Raw genomic sequence first — 20,709 nt, forward strand, 5'->3', positions numbered from 1 at the left:
ACCCTTATAAGATCACTTTGTTGTCTGTCTGTCTCTTTGTCTGTCTGTCTGTCCGTCCGTCCGTCCGTCCGTCGTGTCTGTCAAGAAAACCTATAGGGTACTTCCCGTTGACCTAGAATTATGAAATTTGACAGGTAGATAGGTCTTATAGCACAAGTACAAGAATAAATCTGAAAATCGCGAAGTTGTGGTTACATTAAAAAAAATAGTAAGATAACTATACCAAGTGGGGTATCATATAAAACGGCTTTACCTGTACATTCTAAAACAGATTTTTATTTATTTTTAGTGTAATAGATTTTGGCAAAATGTTGGAAAAATACCCGAGTACGGAACCCTCAGTGCGCGAGTCTAACTCGCACTTGGCCGGTTTTTTTACTAGGTATTAAAAAGACTCAAGGTCTTAATTTTTTTTAAAGAGTCCATGTCTCTTGACTGATGATTTTAAGGCCCGTTGGAATACTTTTGGTCTACGTTGGGTTGAAAGCATTTAAACTACCTACTGAGAAAGTTGTCACTCAATCGGTCCAGAGATTTTTAACTGATGCTCGCACAAATAAACCTAAATATACAAACTAAACCTAATTGATTGTTTAGAAAGTTCTGAAGTAAAACAGTTCTAAAAGTAGTACTATCCTGTCACTGTTTCCTGTCAAAAACAATAGCAGTGCATAGACTTCTCATTTCATCATCCTCATCAACCCATCGCTGCGCCGGTCCACTATCGAGCATGCGTCTGCTCTCAATATGGAATTGCAATAAATTGAAATTGAAATTGAGAAGGGCGTAGGCAATAGTATGCCACGCTGGTCCAGTGTGGATTAACAGACTTCGCACATATTGACTAACATTATGAGGGGCATGCAGGTGTCCTGAAGATGTTTTCCTTCAACATTAAAACCACTGATAAGAATTTAATTTAGTCCGGGATCGAACTCCGACTCCGACAAGGCTGGCGTTTTCAACCCGTCAAAACACCGCTCGTTCATCATTTTATTCATTCTCATTTTAGTACTTATTTATTTACTTTAGAAAATGATCAATCAAATAAGCACCATTACAATAGTAAAGATTATATTATTACAAGTTTAATATGACACTAAAGATCATTGAGATATAATTTTCTACGTATTACCTATAGGTACTATAAATCAATGATACAGGCAAAGATGCAATGTCGGTTGAACATTGAACAAGGCAACACCAAAATGTAATCGGATGGTGGTCGGCGGCGGTCGGAGCCTCGCGGGCCGCGGCAAGTTCAAGGTAAGCACGTCGCTCCACCCACACGCGCCGCTCCTAGCGCTCGACCGTTACACCGCGCGGACCTCCGACACGAATCGCTCTCCAAACACGCGAGTACGTACCACTCACCTCCACAAACACTCATTTGTTTGTAGCTAATCAAACAATGAGGTGCCAACACAACAATCTCATTCGTGTAATTAACTTAACAACGACAGAACTAACAGTTTTTGAAGTAAGAAATAGGCCTTGTAGAACTTTATTGTAATAATTTGCGGCTCGTCTACAAGATCTAAAGCTCAGTTTTAGCGCAGTTCACGAGGGAATTTCAAATATCACTATTCAATACTGCCCATATGATAAACTAGCTGATGCCCGCGACTTCGTTCGCGTGGGTATAGTTTTTAAAATCCCGAGGGGATTCGTTGATTTTCCGATATAAAAAGTAGCCTATGTGTTAATCCGAGGAATAATCTACCTCTATTCTAAACAGCAAAATCGTCCAGTGGTTTTTGCGTGAAAGAGTAACAACTAACTAACATACACGCATACACACAAACTTTCGCCTTTATAATATTAATGTGATGTAATGCGAAAGTGTGTTATTTTGTTGGTTTGTCCTTCAATCATGTCGCAACGCAACGGAGCGACATGATTTATTGCATGGGTATAGTTAAAGACCTGGGGAGTGACATACCTTGCATCCCGGCAAAGGAGATAGGCTACTTTTTATTCCGGAAAATCAAAGAGTTTCCACAGGATTTTTAAAAACATATTTCCACGCGATTAAAGTCCGCGACTTCGTCCGCGTCATCTAGTTTTAAATAAATCAAATATGTAGTATAAAGTCCTGACTCACTTATTTGTTGACTTATCAACGGACAACGCCCAGCCTAAGTTATTGGACTTAGAAAACTGAAATTGTCCACTGAGATTGCCTTTATAACGCAGATAAGGGAACAAAAAGGATTTATATTTTCGTCGAGTGAAGCCGCGGGCGGTTGTAGTAATATGATGAAAGGAGATATTACCTGGGTATTGTGATGACTTGTCCGAGCTCATCAGCTAGCACGAGCACAGTCCCTTGCCCGGGCGCGCCTACCACCACCGACACTCCCCCGTCCACCAGCTGCCCAGCTCCGCTCACCAACTGTCCATCCTCCAGTTGTCCACTGATCATCTCGACTCGTTTCTGATCCGGCGTCGTAGTGTAAATGACTGTTTCTTTGTCATCTTCGTAAATGAGATCTATCGGAGTCTTTTCGTCCATCGACTCCATGCCCTGGTCGTAGACGTCCGGCTGCACGGGCACCTTGCTGTCGGGCGCGTAGGCGGCGAGCTCGTGCGGCGAGTGCCGGTAGGAGTGCGCCTCGGGAGGGTAGCCGTCGTCGGAGTCCATCTCCACCTTGTGCGGGTAGTAGTCGTGCGCGGGCACGGGCGTCATGGTGGCGAGCACGGCGTGCGCGCGCGCGGGCGAGCGCGGCGCGGACGGCGGCGACGCGGCCGCGCGGGGCGTGCGCGCGCGCTCCTCGCACGCGGGCGGCGGCGACGCGGACATGGCGCCGCGGGCTCTCCCGCAGGCTCCGGGGGCGCCCCGCACTTCGCTCGATTACCCCAACTCTGGTTGCTGAAATACACATCTCATAAAAGCTTCTCGCTTTCGACTTGTGATATAGATAATACGTATACCTATAGTGTGCAGTGATGACGGGCTGGTTTATCTAATATTCGAAGAGTGAATGTCATAAAAACAGTCAGACGAAACCTAAACCTAACTCTCAGTAAAATCTAAACAAAATGTATATTTAAAGATTTATGATAGCACATTGTGGTGATTGGTGGTATCAAAGTACCTTACCTAGGTATGAACATATTATGCCCAAATAGTAAATTCATTGTGGTTTTATTTCATCCATCCATCCATCCATCAGCCTGTATGCGTCCACTGCTGGACATAGGCCTTTCCAAGAGCGCGCCACCAAACACGGTCCTCCGCCTTCCTCATCCACCCGCTCCCCGCCACCTTCTTCAGGTCATCGGTCCAGCGGGCAGGAGGTCGTCCCACACTGCGCTTACCGGTACGCGGTCTCCACTCCAGAACACGTCTGCCCCATCGGCCGTCGGTTCTGCGACAGACATGACCTGCCCATTGCCACTTCAGCTTGCTAATCCTTTGAGCTATGTCGGTCGCTTTGGTTCTTCTGCGAATTTCCTCGTTCCGGATTTTATCCCTGAGAGTAATACCCAACATAGCTCGCTCCATAGCGCGCTGAGCGACCTTTAGTTTGTGGACGAGGCCAACTGTCAGTGTCCACGTTTCTGCTCCATACGTCATCACAGGTAGGACGCACTGATTGAAGACCTTAGTCTTAAGGCTCTGCGGTATCGACGATTCGAAGACCTGACGTAGCTTTGAAAATGCTGCCCAGCCCAGCTGAATTCTTCTGTCAGCCTCCTTGTCGAAGTTGTTCCTGCCGAGTTGTATAATCTGGCCGAGGTAGTTATATTCTTGAACAACTTCGATGCTAACATTCCCGACGGTGACGGGTCTTGAGATAGCGTGCTCGTTAAACATTACTTTCGTTTTGTCTATGTTCATCTCAAGACCTACTCGTCTGGAAGAACAGCTAAGCTCGATCAGCATTTCCTCAAGGTCCTGCAGCGATTCAGCCAATAGAACTATGTCGTCCGCAAATCGCAAGTGTGAGATATTTTCGCCATTCACGTTTATGCCTCGACCTTTCCAGTCCAATTCCTTAAACGCGTCTTCTAAGGCACAGGTGAAAAGTTTTGGGGATATTACATCTCCCTGCCTCACACCTCTTCGTATAGGGATTGGATTGGTTTGTTGGTCTTGGACTTGGACGGACATGGTGGCGGAGTCATACAAACATCTCAACACTTGGATATAATGCCAGTCGACTTGGCATCGCTGCAATGAATCCAGAACAGCCCAGGTCTCGATGGAATCGAAGGCTTTCTCGTAGTCCACAAACGCTAGACAGAGGGGTAGATTATACTCTTGAGTCTTCTGTATAATCTGCCGTAGCGTGTGGATGTGGTCTACGGTCAAATAGAATCGTTTGGTATGGTAGCCATCCGTAGCCCGGTGATTCTTAGCACCCCCTGCCCTGCCGTGACCGCGACCGCTACCGTAGTCGGGAATAGCAGGGCTGCCGGGAACTGGGGGCCTTTGTCTGTTGGCGCTGCTCATTGGAAGTAGTGCCCATACTGACCACGCTGGGCAGGCGGGTTGGTCAGCGCAGGGCTGTAGGCTGCTTCGCACCAGTGACGCTGCTGCCCGTCTCTGGTCTGTGCTATTTTAGAGCCCAGCAATTTGGAATGGATATCCCGCCATTTTTCGGTCGTCATTGCCTCGTTTGCTGATTCGCAGGGGGCACCACGTGCAGGTGAGGTTGACAATTGGGGTGCTAAGATGTTAGTGCACCCCCTTACCCCCCCTTACCTAGGTTTTATTTACCTATCATTAATTGATTTAAAAAATTGATTATGTAAATACCTAAGTAAATATTTATATTCGTACCTAACGTTATTAGAATAATAACGAGTTCTGTAAATCTTCACCATTATCGATAACAAAGCAATAGTATCAGCTGATTCGAGTCCAGTTAGAACAGAACAAGTATCAAGTGGCACCTGATTGGCGAGAAGTGCCCGAACTCGTTCAAGAACTGCACTGCCCTGGCGCTCACAAACCACCACCGAACGGTACAAACTGGATACTTGGATATGACGCGCCTTTTCAACTTGTCGACTCAAAATAATAATAATAATAAGCTCCAAACAAATACTTAATAATATAACAATTTAATAACGCCTTTAGATTATCCCAATTTCAAAAAACCGTAAACCGTAGTTTCTATAGAAATATAAAACAGCAAACAGTAAAAAAAGTTCATGAAAATGATGTAAACTTTCTGAAACTCAACTTTTCTAAAGTTTGGAAATTGAAGCTTTCATGTTCAAGTTGCGGAGACAGCGAAGGTCGTGTGACAGAGACAGACGATGTAAGAGTACCAATTTGACATCACAAGATAAAACAGGACAGATACCTAGGTATAAGTGTCCAGATCATTCGCCTGGACCACTACCATCTTTGTTATTATTTGCTCTTTGTTAAAAATAACTACCTAAATAAGATTTTGTATTAAAATATTACTTTGAACGGATCCATTGATACTTAGTCATTAACAAACCAAAGGCCTAACTGAGTTAACTAACTAACTAACGATTCACCGTGTAGATACGCACGTAGTTAAGTATAATTTAATTATCTTAAGACAATGACTGTTTTTTATTCATCTTTGTTCGATATTATTTATAAGAACTGCAGAAATAATCCGAAAATTATTCTTTTAAAATCCAATAACAATAAAATGTGCTGTTATAAAAACCCTTCAGGGTACGCCTATAAGTCTCATTGCCTCGATGAAGGAGGAAAAATAAAATGACAAAAAGGCTCCAGCGCGAGTTGGGACGTCGAAGTGTACGCTCGCACACATGGATATAATATGAAGCTCGCCGAACACATCGATACAAGAAGAAATAAACGAACGCAATTCACTCACACACGACCATTTTAGTGTGCTGTCTGTGAATACGTTCGGATAAAGGTACACACACTATTAATACTTTGTAATATCTCACTATCCTACCGCATTAAGTTTGAAAATAAATAAACTGTTGCCGCTGAACAAAGAAAACCACGCGATACCTCTTATAGGTACCGAGATATTGATGGGCAAATAAGTTTTAACCACTCGATTGTTGTCATTATCCCTTATCTATGACATCACATCCGAAATAAAAGATAAACGAGCACGTCATCGCACTGGAACAGGGGTCGGGGGCGGCAGCGGCGAGGCGCGGGCGTCCTGGCGCAGGCCGTCACGCACGAGCGTCAAACTAGTCTCGTGACGTCACGGCCCGCCCGGCGAAATTACAAAACCGGCCAGGCGGCTCTAGAGTGTGCGCCAAGAAGCGGCGCGGCGCAGTGACGAACGCGCAGTCGACCGACCCCGACGCGCCACTGGGATGTCACATACCGTGGGCGGCGTCACGACGCTGCAGGCGGCGCGGGCCGGTGCGCGGGCGCGGGTACACGAGCACGCGGCGAGCGGCGCTACGGAGCGCGGGCGCAGGTGCTCTGAGCGCAACAGCCTCCGCGCGCCGGCGCCGCGCCCGCCGCGCCTCCCCGCTCGCCCGCGCCGCGCTCTCGCACGCACCAAAACGACGAATTTATCTTCCGTGCATGCTGGCCCTGCTACCCGAGGACGTTGCCCAGGGTGCCTCTGCGACCACTTCGAAAAAATATTATCATTATTTTATTTCAGTACTAAATTGAACGAGTAAAATGATGACGCCTTGAAAGGACATATTATTAATGCTTTTTGTGCACCAGTAAGCCAGCCAGGATTAACAAAGAGAGGCATTGATGCTGAAAAATATTTGTGTATGACCAAATTATTGTATTTTCAAAATGTATTTTCAGTATCAGCAGGTATCAGTGACTACCGACAAGAGCAGGCTCGTGGTAATCTTGAGAATGAGAATTCAGGCAGTTACGTAAAGTGCCAGCCCCAAATACTTGAGGGTCACATGACAATCTTCTTAAAATTATGATGGAAAAAAACCGGCAAGTGCGAGTCAGAATCGCGCACCGAAGGTTCTGTACTACAGAAGTAAAACAGTAAGAATCACTTTTGTTAACAAACCGCAAATCTAACTTTGTATGTAGAGGTTCACTGTCAACTGCCCGCTGCTTTGGCCGCGTGGATTTAGGTTTTCAAAAATCCCGTGGGAACTTTTGATTTCTCAGGACAAAAGTAGCCTATCCGTAACAGCAAGTCCCCGGGATGCAACGCGTTTCTGTACCACGTAAAAACGGATGATCTTTAAAAATCTCGAGGGCATCAGGGTTGAGAAGTTAAGTCCTCGAGGTCAACGACAAGGTCTTTACTTGGTATAGATACCTTCAATATCAATTTAGAACCGACAGTTTCTAAATCCCATCAGCTTTGGTGGTCAGGTCCCCTGCAGCATCAGGATTGAAGAGTTGGAATCCAATTTTTTTATGGAACAATGTCGCAAAAATCTTCTATCGATAAAAAAATTACGCAAATCGGTTCAGAAATCTCGGAGATATCGGTGAACATAGGTAGAAAAACACAACTCCTCCATTTTTGAAAGTCGGTTAAAAACCGGTCAAGTGTGAGTCAGACTCGCGCACCGAGGGTTGTGTACTCGGGTATTTTTTCCAACATTTTGCACGATAAATCAAAAACGGACGGACGGACGGACGGACAGACAGACAGACAGATAGACAAAGTGATCCTATAAAGGTTCCGTTTTTGCTTTTGAGGTACGGAACCCTAAAAATAGTAGGACTGTACATATTATATTATTATTTGATAAATTATGTGAATGACAGTCAAGTATTGGTCATCCTAAAGGTGTTCCAGGTCTCAGACATGACCTGCCCATTGCCACTTCACCTTGCTAACCCTTTGAGCTATGTCGGTCGCTTTTGTTCTTCTGCGAATTTCCTCGTTCCGGATTTTTGAGAGTGATACCCTACATAGCTCGCTCCATAGCGCGCTGAGCGACCTTTGGTTTGTGGACGAGGCCAACTGTCAGTGTCCACGTTTCTGCTCCATGCGTCATCACAGGTAGGACGCACTGATTAAAGACCTTAGTCTTAAGGCTTTGCGGTAGGTATCGACGATTCGAAGACCTGACGTAGCTTTGAAAATGCTGCCCAGCCCAGCTGAATTCTTTTGTCAGCCTCCTTGTCGAAGTTGTTCCTACCGAGTTGTATGATCTGGCCGAGGTAGTTATATTCTTGAACAACTTCGATGCTAACATTCCCGACGGTGACAGGTCTTGAGATTGCGTGCTCGTTAAACATTACTTTCGTTTTGTCTATGTTCATCTCAAGACCTACTCGTCTGGAAGAACAGCTAAGCTCGATCAGCATTTCCTCAAGTTCCTGCAGCGATTCAGCCAATAGAACTATGTCGTCCGCAAATCGCAAGTGTGAGATATTTTCGCCATTCACGTTTATGCCTCGACCTTTCCAGTCCAATTCCTTAAACACGTCTTCTAGGGCACAGGTGAAAAGTTTTGGGGATATTACATCTCCCTGCCTCACACCTCTTCGTATAGCGATTGGATTGGTTTGTTGGTCTTGGACTTGGACGGACATGGTGGCGGAGTCATACAACACTTGGATTTGGATTGGAGACAGAGGGGTAGATTATACTCATGAGTCTTCTGCATAATCTGCCGGGTGTGGTTTATACTGCGGGTGTTGGCAGCACGGATATCGAAACGTATTCGCTTTTTTATGAGCTTGTTTAGAGATCGCCACTCTGGCAAGTTGAGGACGTACGTATAAGTACGTCAGTGAAGTTTTTATAGTGCGTACCTAAGTCAAAAAATTCTACGTTACAGGATAGTAATAGTGTTTATTATAAAATATTCGTTAGCAACCCTTGACGTACAATATTTTGAGTAAGGATTTAACATGAAGTTGATGATGTTTGAACATGATGATTCTCAATGGTCGAATGAAAGCGGGTAAACTATCTTCTTCAAATGGCAAATGTTAATACCCATCAAAAATGCACATAAAGGCCTCATCCGCACGAGAGCTTTTTAATGTCCGCTAAAAAAGCGTTCAAATAGAACAAAACTGCATTTCCAAGTATCTGTTCAGACGTCAACGCTTTTTTAACGCGCACTTTGTATTTTCAGCGCAACGCCGGGTTTTAACGCAACGCTTTTTAAATGCTCGTGCGAATTAGGGCAAACTTACGCACTGTTAGAACTTCACTGACGTATAATAGCAGAACTTAATTCAAAGTGAATGGTTCCCAACGAACCGTACGTAAAAAAACTGCACAGATTTTTAACTATTGTTTATTTGTTTACGTTTATGGTTCTATCTTTACTAACGAATATTTGGTGTCATTTGTCTATTGTATTCAGTGGTGCTCTGGGCCAAGGCGGCCTCCAAATCTTTTAGAAAGCAAGAATAGAATAGAATAGAATAGATTTTTATTCAACTAGACTTTTAAAAGTGCTTTTGAATCGTCAAATAATTTACCACTGGTTTGGAATGCCGTTCGGAAGGAAAGAAAAACGTTTTTTATGAAATATTCAATTGTGCCATACATTACATCTTTTGGTTATCCCGCGGCGCTTCCTCCACTAGAGCGTTAAAGCCAACAAACCTCAAGTACAAGAAGCACCGAAATATACTGTGACGTGTGTCTTTTAGGTTTAGATCTATAGAGCGCACTTGACTTTACTCAGGCTTGAGTTTCAGTTAAAACAAGACAGATTTATGCCAGCGATATAACGTTGTCTCATTTTAACAGTGTCTTAAGTCTGAGCAAATTCAAGGTACGCTTTATAAATCTGAACCTTAGTGTAAAAAGAGCTTCACTCGCGCTTGTATTTTTTGGCCTTGTCGTTAGTAAATAAATAATATACAAAACTCATGCGAAATCGTGCACATTTCACTACATGGACTCTATAACTACATCAAGATTTCCTGTTTGCTTTCATTAAGAGCTTTGCTTCTATAGAATTAGATCAAAAAATTCGCTCGCGCTTGTCTTTCCTGATTGAGTTATTATTAGCTAAGTATTAGTTTTCGAATCTAGCTAGTATTTGATCAACAACTTCGATTTTTTTTAAATTATCAGAAAAATATCTTAGAAATCATTTGTAATTTTTCCATTCACAAAGCTATACTTAACCCCAAACAGTAATAGCTTTGTCATAGTGCAAGTTTGATTGTCAATGTTAAAATTAATAGGTACCTATCTACTAGAAACACAAATTGTATCCTGGTTGGTCTTATTTTCTTAGGGTAGAGGGTGCAGAAAAGAAAGTCAGAAATGAGTTCTAGAATGTAATAAAACCAAAAGTTGTTTTCTTTGTTACACCTTGTTGAACGCAGCAATATCAACACTTTGCACCTGAAATAGAAAATCGTAAGATTATTAATTATTATCACGACAATTTAATTAAATAATAATATTTAAAAAAAGATGTGAGACAATATGATTTTTTGGTAACTTTTTATGAGTATTTTATTTGTGCTAAAATTATTAAACAAACAGATCAAATGCGAGTCGTACTCGCACACGAAGGATTCCGTACCATCATACAAAATATAAAACTTTTATGTCCCACATTGCAAGTTAATGACGGACAGCGCTTTCTAACTATTTACTTGCTCATCAACACATTTTAATTTTTTTTGTGATTTTTTCCTTTACTTGTGTTATGAGTCTGCCTGCCTACCTGTCAAATTTCATGATTCTAAGTCAACGGGAAGTACCCTATAGGTTTTGATACCCTTTACTTCACAGAGATGACAGATAGACAGACAGATAGACAATGAAGTGATCCTGTAAGGGTTTTTCCTTTTGAGGTACGGAACCTTAAAAAACCAATTTCGCGCCACACTGGCCCGCATCCGCCAATTTAATGAAATAATGGATTTTCACCAATAGACAACTAATAAGGATTAAATTGGAATAGTAATTACTGTTCAGTACAAAGCAAAATAATAATTCGGTAACTCATAAACTACCTAAAATACCTGTTTAGGATAACTTACAAGGTCTTCCAGCTTCTCAATTTCTTCAGTCAGCCAGTCGACCGATATCTTTTCGTCTTCAACAACACAAGATATTTGCAGTTTCTTGATACCAAACGCTAAAGGTACAAATTTAGCCGCACCCCAGAGCAAACCATCATTGCTGATCTTTCTAACAGCTTCTTCCATGGCTTTCATATCTGTTTCATCATCCCATGGCTTGACATCCAATATAATATTTGATTTGGCAATAAGCACTGGTTCTGTAATTATAAGAATTGTGTATTATTAGTAAAATAATAAAATCGGTCAAGTGCGAGTCGTATTCACATACGAAGGGTTCCGTACCATTGTACAACAAATAACACTATAGTTATTATTTTTTAATTTTCATGGCGGTCATTTTGAAATTCTTATTATTTGTTGTTATAGCGGCAATAGAAATTCACATTCTGTGACAACTCTCTACCTATTATGGTTCACTAGATACAGCCCGCTCACAGACGGACGGACGAACGGACAGATGGACGAACGGACAGCGGAGTCTTAGTCTAAGGTCCCATTGGACTGGACTTGGATTGACATAGAAGCAGAATAAAGAGACTGAATCGCGTCAATGTACGCATTCTTGTAATATCAGTTTTTTTTCATTCTTTGAGTCTAAAATATTATAATAGTACGAACTTTTGGATTTTTTTGCATTATATGCAGCGAGTCGTTCTTCTCTCAGCTTAGCTGCTTCAGCATTTTCCTCTTCATCATCTGACCCAAACAAATCAACTCCATCGTCAGAATCTTCAGACACTTTAGCTGCTGCTGCCTGAAACAATACATGAAATTTTAATACTAGCTACCTGCCTTGGCATCGCTCGGGTCTGATTTGAGAAATTCTATGGATCTCTAAAATCCCAGTGGAGCGAGTGGAGGGTAAAGAAAGAGAAAAGCAGTGGAGAGAGTGGGCAGGGAGCGGAGTGGGAAGGGCGCGATTGAAGGGAACGCGGAGGGGCGAGTGGAATGGAAGATATTTTTCACATGTTCAAAAATGTATTAGTAAATCTTGAAAATATTTGAAAATCTGTCTTGTTTGAATCTTATTTGAATATGGAGACTGCTCCAAATGTATGAGCTCATAACAGTGTTCATGTTACACTTGCCTTTTCCCGCAACTTCGAATTTCCCAGTGTTAGTAACGAAATAAATAAACTAAATATAACTTAGAAAATAATGAATAACAATAAGCAGTATACAGGTACAAAGGAATCTCTGGCGGCTGGATTTTGCTAAATTAATCGACAGTGGTGCTTATTCTAATGGCAACTACATAGAGTATTTGCATCTTTTTCTTCCCAATGTAATAAGAAGACAGGCAACCATAATTTAATTCAAAACTGTCAAATCTCATGGCTTTAGGTGCCAGCCTTCAGCATGTAGAGTAGCACTATGTCTTTACATCAAAATTCATGTTCCATCTTCTTTTTAGCAATATTAAAAAGAAAAACAATGTAGATACTTTCAACTTAGTTTAGATATCAGAATCGTCGCCAATGTTAGTGTGTAGTTTTATCACTACAATAATTACACTAAACAACAATAAATTGTACACTTCACAGAATCAGACTATATGTTAGAGAAAACTGAAGGAAAATCTCCACAGTAGTTCCTGAGTTTGTCGCGTATAAAATACCAACATACAGATCCAGGGGGAGATATTTTGTTTTATAATACAACTAGATTTGGCCCACGTGAATTTAGGTTCTTAAAAATCTCAAGGAAACTTCGATTTTCTGGGATAAAAAGTAGTCCTTATCCATATACGAGATACCTTTACCAAGTTCTCTGTACCAAATAGATGATGACCACATAGATTTAGGTTTTCTAAGAATCCTGTGGGAGCTCTTTCATATAAAAAAGTAGCTTATGTCTGACCCTACGATATAAAACATCTCTATACCTAATTTCGTCGAAATTGCTTTAACAGATGGGCCGTGAAAAGCTAGCAGTCAGACAGAATCCCGAGCGATACCAACCCGCACTGACCTGTCAGTAAGTACCGGAAATCTGCTTCTTTATGCAAGCACCCTTAGGCATTAGGCGCTTGGACTTGGCATACTTTAGGTGGTTCTCATTTGGCATAGCTTGAGCTAGCAATTACTAATGATTTAACTTTATCCATGATATAGTTTGGCGTTTTGAGGACTGACATATTATGAGTGTTTCTGGCATTAAAGTACACATACCTTGGGTGGGGCAGGTTTGGCATAGTTTGAGCTGGCTGCTTCCAATGATTCAACTCTCACTTGTAGATCAAAAACCAGTTTGCGCAGCTCAGCAATAGTCTTTTTCAATTCCGAATTTTCATTTTCTAAACTGTTAATTTTGTTACTGATTTCAGTGTTCGGCACTCCAGCCAATGCAGCCACGCTATCCATCTGTAAAATAGAAAATTGTATTACTAAAGTCCAAATATTAATTAATAGATTGGACAACTTATTTTGGTTTTGCAACACTATATATAGAACAATACTGCTTGTGAGGCTTATGCACAATGATCCCTGTATTGAAGCGCGATTGGTTGGAAGCAAGACATTGAAGTAAGTGGAGTTTCTAGTTCGAATACCTACTTGAAGAAAGTATCTACTTATAGCTGTTCTACTTCGACTACTAAGTTAGAGTAAGAGGTCGGTCGGGCCACAGTGTGGTCGGGCATCTCACTCTAACTTGGTAGGCCAAGAGGGATAGCAATGAGTAGATACATATTATGTGCTTCAAGTGTGGAAAGATTGGTTGGAAGTCATCTGTTTGCTTCCTGTGCTGTAGGAAAATGCAAAGTTTGTAATGGTCATGCGCACACATTCTGTCCCTCCACTGACATACAGAGCTCTTTTTATCATTCGGAAGCTAAGCTTCTTATTGCACTTTAAACCAGGGAGTAAAATGAGAAATGTTGTCGCATTCTCTAATTATCCCTTCACCTCTGCTGGTCATTGTGTATGCTCTGACTGGCACTATTGATTTAGACTTTGAGATGCATCAAGTCACTGCCGAGCAAACTATTCTCACTCTCATAGTTCTCCTCCCTGCTGCTGGTCATTGCATATGTTCTAGCTGGAACTAATGACATAAACTTCGAGATGCAACCATTGGGTTTCCACCATTCTAATTACTTTTGCTGGTCAATGTGAGTGCTGTAGCACCAGCACTATTGTCGAACCTACACCTTGTAGTCTATGCCTACAATGTCGGTCAAAGTTCAGAGAGATGCAATGACCAGCAGAGATGAAGAGAACTATGTAAGGTGAGAAAATTGTTCTCTGATCTCTCCCCGGGAGCGATGACGGTGACGGTGATGCGGGGAATGCTGATAATTGTTCTCATTTTATTCCTTGGAATTCGAGCACATGATGTGCCATTTCAACTTACACATTCCAGAGAGTTCTTGATATGTTGCCGTGCTTTTGCTACTTCACTGGCTAGTACTGACCCTGTTATACCCGCAGGAGCTTGATTACCCTACAACATAGGTAAAAGATAAGGCATACAAAATCAAACACAGTAATTTTTGATTTTTTTTTTGGCTTTATATAGTACTAGCTAATGTCAGCGACTTTGTCTTATGTAGATATAGTTTTGATGGGAACTATTTGTGTTTCCAGGATAAAGAGTATTGTATGTCTATCTCCAGGATCTTTGGAGATGAAAGACAGAATTCCTCAGTCGGCAACAACTACTGTGACTATTGGAAAGATTTTTTAAAGAATTGTTATATGTATATTACATCCATGGACTTTTGCAAGAGTTTGGTACACAATTTATATTGTATACCAAGATAATATTCTAATACACTATTGTCAGTTATTATTTTAATTGTTATACTTCTTATGATTTATTTTTCAGTTTTTTTTTTTGTTGTTATTAATAATTTAATTGTTTGTTGTTTCTACTTTCTGTTATCAACCGCTGAGTTTCTTGCTAGTTCTTCTCGGTAATAAGGGCATAGGAAACAGTGAAAACTTCTTGTAACTTGTAAACATTTATTTGAATAAAAAATTCTTTCTATCCATAATGATTTTCCGTATCTCCTTAAAATTGATGTTTTTTAGCTATAATATATGCAGAAGATATTATAGTGCACAAGTATGCACAAATACACTGCATCTCTCATAGGGTCTTTAATGGGTTGGCAATTTGAGATAACTGGAGAAGTTAGGTGTAAGACAGATAGCTTTTTATAAACAGGCAGATAGCTTTTAATAGACAAACATATATTATATTTGAATGTAGATTTCTGAGGCACAGGGATGTAACACAGTCAACTTCCCAACTACTATTAAATATTTCTCGACAGAGAAACTATTTAGTCAAAGCTGCAGGACCTCATGTGCTGCAGTTGGATAAGCTAGCCACTAGACCAATGAATTTATTGTAGGCGCATGCTTGACCACAATCACACCTGATGGAAAGTGATGATGTGGCCTCATATAGGACTCTTTTTGTATGCATGGATTTAGGTTTTTAATAACCTCATGGGAACTCTGATGTCTGATCTCCATTTCCAGCCAAATTAGTTCAATTATTGAGGCATTAAAGAATTACAAACACCCAAACTTCCACATTTATAATATTATTAAGATTTATGTAAAAATAAAATTAAGTTACCTTTGATAGGGATTCATAATAATTGCGTTCTGCATCTGTGTAGATGGTTTTTTCTAACCAAACTTTTTCATATGCAAGGGTAGACATTTTTCTGAAACAAACTTTTTTGAATTATAGGTTATGCACTTTCAGTTAATATTAGGTCAAAGTGTACGCAATAGCAAAAACCCATGGTTTCACTTATTAAAGAAAGTGCTTATTTACATACTAGTAAATTAGGTAGGTACCTACTTTTACAATGAACTTAGAAACTTACTAGTAAGTTATTATAAGTTTCCTAAAATCTTTAGATGCGATTTTAGGTACCTACCATGTTTCGTGTGATTGAAATAAAATCTTTTTCGGGTTTCAGTTTACTATTTAGGTTAGAAATGCGGCATAAGTTGAATGAAAACAATAATTTTATACTTTCTATGAAATGATAAGAAAAAAACAAAATTTAAGTAAATAAGTACCTAGAATTGTTTTACAAGTTATGCTAGTTACTTTTCCAATTGTTTATTGAAGTTTAGATAAGTTTACTTACAAGTTTTCCTTGGCGAACTAGTGGCAAATATTTAAAATTTTGAAACGAAAGATCAAAGAACCCACCGAATTCAGAAAGTACCAATGAGAAATAGACACCGGAGCACCTCCAGAGACACCAGCCACCTGTCATCCACAGACCACGAATCCGGAGCTGTCAGTGGCAGACAGCACATGGACAGCACGGCAAAACCACAGATTGCGACAGATTATTAGAGTTTACAGGGATCATCTGTGGATATTAATATTCTCAACGGACAAAGAATTTATGGGGAATTCGTCTGTGTTGGTATTAGCTGGCGCGCGTGCTCTGCCTTTTTGGAGTGTTTTTTATGTTAAAACTGACTGGGAAGCGCTCTAAGGGGGTGTTGCGCGTGTGTCAGCGGGTGCCGGCACAGACGAGGTCCATAATTGTATAGTTTGAGTTTCCCTAACTTGTTACAAATAACTACAAACTTGACATTGGCTTTTCTTTGTAAAGCCAGACGAGAAAAAAAAATGTATGGTAGGTATCCGTAACTAATACCTTATCTGTGGTCAGATCTCAGAATTATGCTCACAATCAAATGCAATGAATCTGGGTACCTACCTAAGTGTAAAGCAGGTAAAGTGGTGTAAAGCCAGCAGAACAGAACAACATTAAAAAACGTAGTATTTATTCTCTTTGAACATTAACTGTGACAACAATTTAATTTTTGAATCATGTTTTGTTTCTGGTCGGTGGTAAAATCACTTTGTAAATGAAACATTGAATCCCATGCATTCCAAAGAGCAAAGAGTGTGGCAAAGAGTATGTAATCACTTGATGCATTCCACGGAAACGGAAACTAAAAATTACTAAAAACTTAAAAAGGTTATAGTTTTGGAAGTTTCAGTTGTAAAATTATAAAATTATGATTTGTAGAAAATGTGATGCGTCGGCGACTATACTTATAAGGAAGGAATACTGGTATTGTAATACCTGCTTTATAACTAACACAAATCATAAGTTTCGAGCATGCCTTGGTAAAAGTAAAACAATATCATCAAACGAAAAAGTGTTGATCTGCTTATCAGGTGGCGCAGAATCTACCGTATTACTGGACTTAGTCCACTGCGGTTTTACCTTAAATGGCACCAAAAAATTAAGGATTATTCCATTTTTTTTGCATATAATTGGTAAGCTATCTTTAATCTCTTGTACCTAGGTTACTTCATATTTAGACATTTCAATCTATACAGTAGATTAGATGACTACTTACCTTGTAAATATATAAAGATGCAGGAAGTGACTGTCCTATGGCTCCTGTCGTACACCATCTGTTGCCTGGTGGTTCCAATCACTCAGTAACCCAAGAAAGGCTTTTCATGCTGGACTAGTCTCTTTCATAGTAAGAGTAGAGTGCTTAGGTAAATTCATAAGTATAATATCTTTTTTAGAAACCACTACAGAGGACAGCATCAAGAAAGCTAATCTCATTATCGAACAATGTAAACAGTATAATTTTAATCTGTATTTGATTAATATAAATGAATATTATTCCACAAATAATAATATACTATCAGACCCTAATATAATTCCAAAGACGAAGTCAGACACCCTAAATAATATAAGGTTGAATGTTTCTCCTTCAATTTATCATGATTTAATAATAAAAATAAAAAGACAATTATTTCTTAGAATTGCTAAAGAATTAGACTGTAAAACTGTTTTTACTGCTGAAACCACTACACAACTAGCAAAGAAGTTGTTGTGTAATCTGGCACTTGGACGAGGGTCACAAGTAGAAAATGATATTGTAAGTACCTATCTGTAATATAAAATGATTACCATATAAATTATAAAATGATTATACTAACTTTATATATATGTTTATGTCCAGGGATTTGCTGATCTAAGAGAAAAATCTGTCAGAATACTAAGACCTATGAAAGATATAATGAATGAGGAAATTGATTACTTTGTAAAAGTCAAACAACTGAGTCCTGTTTATGACTATTCTAATACAGAAATTGGTCTACAGTCAGTGATCAATAACTTTGTTGTGGATCTTCAAGACAATTATCCTTCTACTATATTTACTGTATGTAAAACTGCTGATAAAATTGGATCAAATGAAAACACTAATGATGTGAAAAATTGTACATTATGCCAGGTAAATCATAAAACAAATTATAGTCTCTCGCGGACTGTAACCTAAGCCCTTCTCACTATGAAAGGAGACCCTTGCTCAGTAGTGGGCCGGCGACAGGTTGATCATGATGATGCTGATGACAACTTCTAGGGGACCACTCCACTAATAGTTGGGCTTAAAATTAAAAACTAATTTAGTATATTTTATATTTTCAGAGCAACATTACATTGGAAAGTGCCAACTTGACTGCAGTTGATGCTACAATATTTTCTCGACAAATGTGCTTCAAACAAGCTGATGCACATGATGACATTGAAGTTACACGGAATATAAGTGAAGATAAAAATCCTATGTTTCCAAGTATATATGAAACCTTATGTTATAGCTGCAGTAGAACTTATTCAGAGTTAGATATTTGTGAAATACCCCATACTAATTGAAGCGATTTTAAAAATAAAGAGTAGCTGAGTGCAGACAGATTCAGTATTTAAAAGCTTTTTATTTATTAGGTTAGCTTGTTTGGATGTTACCATTCCTTCGAAATTGGAAACTGATTGATCAACTACCTACTTCCTATTGGATTGAATTGAAATACTGGAACTCTGATGGCATAAATATATATGGCATATAAATCCTTAAGTCATAACCCTCCTTTGGGCTTCGCCGCAATCGGGTAAAAATTACAGGAGAACGAAAATACGCTCAAGTGCTAGTTGAACTCGCACAGGATGGTACCATCGTACAAGAAAAAATAAATCCATCAATTTTCATGGCGGCAATTTTGAAATTTTTATAGCAGCAACAAAAATACACATTCTGTGAAAATTTTAACATACTCGTATCTACTACGGTTCATGAGATGCAGCCTGTTGACAGACAGACAAAGGACAGGGTAATATTTCAATGAAATATTTTTCTCTGGTATCCAAATAATTTCTTGCTTACTATTAAGTTGCTTTTCTTTTTTAGGATTCCATACCTCAAAAGGAACCTTTACAGGTTCACTTCATTGTCTGTCTATCTGTCAAGAGACCTATAGGGTACTTCCCGTTGACCTAGAATCATGTTTGGGTCTTATAGCACAAATTAAGGGAAAAATCTGAATGCCGTGAATTGGTGTTTACATAACAAAAAATATATAGAAATGAAAAATAAAAAATATCATTCCCCCTTATCTCCGAAGTTTGCCAATCGAAAAATCCAAAATAATTAGGGTAATTAAATGTATATTTTACAGGAAAACTAAAACCATCGCATTATCATTGCTTTTTAGGGTTCCGTACCTCAAAAGAAAAAACTTAATGTCTGTCCATCCGTCGTGTCTATCAAGAAAACCTATAGAGTACTTCCCGTTGACCTAGAATCATGAAATTTGGCAGGTGGGTAGGTCTTATAGCACAAGTAAAGGAATAAATCCGAAAACCGTGAATTTGTTGTTATATCATTTTAAAAAAATGTGTTTAAATTTTCAAAGTAAGATAACTATGCCAAGTGGGATATCTGGGGTAATATGGGCTTTGCCTGTACATTCTAAAACAGATTTTTATTTATTTTTTATGCATAAAATACCAGAGTACGGAACCCTCTGTGCGCAAGTCTGACTTGCATTTGGCCGGTTTATTTGATAATAACAAACCTCTACAAACAATGTTAGTTTTGTGCTGTGGTTCGTTATCAAAAGTGATTCTTACTGTTTTACTTCTTCGTAGTACGGAACCCTCGTGCGCGAGTCTGGCTCGCACTTTGCTGGGTTTTTTTTTACTTTGCACATGACGAAATAGTCATGCGGTGCCACCTACGAATGTACGCCGCGAGTAGAGACTAAAAAGAAAGTATGTGTTTGCAAAGTTAGGATAGTTTCAGTCAACTGCACGTGAAATGTCGCCGAATGGCGTTATGTACCTACCATACTTACCTTTCTAAAATACTTAATGACTATCTTATCTTCTGGTAGGTTTGTACATTACTACGATCTCACGGCTCATTGGATGGCAGTTCCCGCAGCAACATGTTTGAAGAGTTGGAACTTGGCAGTTCAGTGACAACAATGTCTGTACATTGTACTTACAATATCAAGTCACCATCTACCGTTCATGAATCCCCCAAGGTTTAGGGGTGCAGACTGCAGTATGCCTGCAGCATCAGAAATAAAGAGTTGAAACTTGAAGTTCAATCACGAAGTCCTTGCTTGCTTGGTGCTTATATGTTTACAGTATCAATTTATCGTCCACATTTCCTATATCTCCATAACTTAGGCGGTCACTCTACAGCGTCAGGATTGAAGAGTTGGGACTTGGAATTCAATAATAAAGTCAAAAACTATTATGCATAAAATGAAAAAAAAAATCCGTTTTAGAATGTACAGGTAAAGCCCTTTCATATTATACCCCACTTGGCATAGTTATCTTACTTTGAAAATTGAAACATATTTTAATTTTTTTTAAATGATGTGACCACAAATTCGCGGTTTGCAGATTTAATCCTGTACTTGTGCTATAAGACCTACCTACTTGCCAAATTTCATGATTCTAGGTC

General features: G+C 39.7%; 3 protein-coding genes across 11 annotated transcripts in view; 1 reads left to right on the forward strand and 2 right to left on the reverse strand.

The window, feature by feature from the left end:
* The window catches only part of LOC123872554 (protein grainyhead), a 152,572-nt gene extending 146,171 nt beyond the window's left edge, over positions 1-6,401 (reverse strand). For all 3 annotated transcript variants that reach the window (XM_045916902.1, XM_045916894.1, XM_045916886.1), the window contains exons 1-2: positions 6,312-6,401; positions 2,277-2,872 (exon numbers count right to left, since the gene is read on the reverse strand). In XM_045916902.1, the coding sequence (XP_045772858.1) occupies positions 2,277-2,803 (527 nt within the window). In that variant the 5' untranslated portion in view covers positions 2,804-2,872; positions 6,312-6,401. The remainder of the gene's footprint in view (positions 1-2,276; positions 2,873-6,311) is intronic.
* Positions 5,401-18,662, forward strand: LOC123872651 (cytoplasmic tRNA 2-thiolation protein 2). 2 transcript variants are annotated; one of them, XM_045917078.1, is made up of 5 exons: positions 5,401-5,419; positions 16,925-17,218; positions 17,480-17,838; positions 17,923-18,195; positions 18,390-18,662. In XM_045917078.1, the coding sequence occupies exons 2-5, from the start codon at positions 16,954-16,956 to the stop codon at positions 18,612-18,614; spliced, it is 1,122 nt and encodes a 373-aa protein (XP_045773034.1). In that variant the 5' UTR covers positions 5,401-5,419; positions 16,925-16,953; the 3' UTR covers positions 18,615-18,662. The 2 variants fall into 2 exon arrangements, with proteins under 2 accessions (XP_045773034.1, XP_045773022.1); XM_045917066.1 differs by lacking the exon at positions 5,401-5,419 and adding an exon at positions 10,069-10,103 and having other exon boundaries at positions 16,950-17,218.
* Positions 10,174-16,217, reverse strand: LOC123872670 (probable elongation factor 1-delta). Of its 6 annotated transcripts, none has more exons than XM_045917129.1 (7): positions 16,062-16,217; positions 15,536-15,626; positions 14,300-14,389; positions 13,117-13,308; positions 11,564-11,699; positions 10,901-11,142; positions 10,174-10,253 (listed from the first exon to the last, which is right to left on the reverse strand). In XM_045917129.1, the coding sequence occupies exons 2-7, from the start codon at positions 15,620-15,622 to the stop codon at positions 10,215-10,217; spliced, it is 786 nt and encodes a 261-aa protein (XP_045773085.1). In that variant the 5' UTR covers positions 15,623-15,626; positions 16,062-16,217; the 3' UTR covers positions 10,174-10,214. The 6 variants fall into 6 exon arrangements, with proteins under 6 accessions (XP_045773085.1, XP_045773077.1, XP_045773094.1 ...); XM_045917121.1 differs by having other exon boundaries at positions 15,536-15,636; positions 16,062-16,211; XM_045917138.1 differs by having other exon boundaries at positions 16,058-16,202.
* Positions 18,663-20,709: the final 2,047 nt, after the last annotated feature.

The sequence above is a fragment of the Maniola jurtina genome, chromosome 2 (assembly GCF_905333055.1).
Source record: "Maniola jurtina chromosome 2, ilManJurt1.1, whole genome shotgun sequence".
NCBI classification, from domain to species: Eukaryota; Metazoa; Arthropoda; class Insecta; order Lepidoptera; family Nymphalidae; genus Maniola; species Maniola jurtina.

What these genes read in the sequence shown, in the direction of transcription:
- LOC123872651 (XM_045917066.1), top strand. Translation starts at nt 10,075, where the DNA reads ATGTTAAAATTAATAGGTACCTATCTACT. An exon ending in ATTTTTTTTGCATATAATTG is followed by an intron (nt 17,219 to 17,479) that starts GTAAGCTATCTT and finishes TATCTTTTTTAG; the next exon opens with AAACCACTACAGAGGACAGC. An exon ending in AAAATTGTACATTATGCCAG is followed by an intron (nt 18,196 to 18,389) that starts GTAAATCATAAA and finishes TTATATTTTCAG; the next exon opens with AGCAACATTACATTGGAAAG.
- LOC123872670 (XM_045917112.1), bottom strand. Translation starts at nt 16,193, where the DNA reads ATGACAGGTGGCTGGTGTCTCTGGAGGTGCTCCGGTGTCTATTTCTCA. An exon ending in TCAAGAACTCTCTGGAATGT is followed by an intron (nt 13,309 to 14,299) that starts GTAAGTTGAAAT and finishes TCTATTTTACAG; the next exon opens with ATGGATAGCGTGGCTGCATT. An exon ending in TTGAGAAGCTGGAAGACCTT is followed by an intron (nt 10,254 to 10,900) that starts GTAAGTTATCCT and finishes TTTCTATTTCAG; the next exon opens with GTGCAAAGTGTTGATATTGC.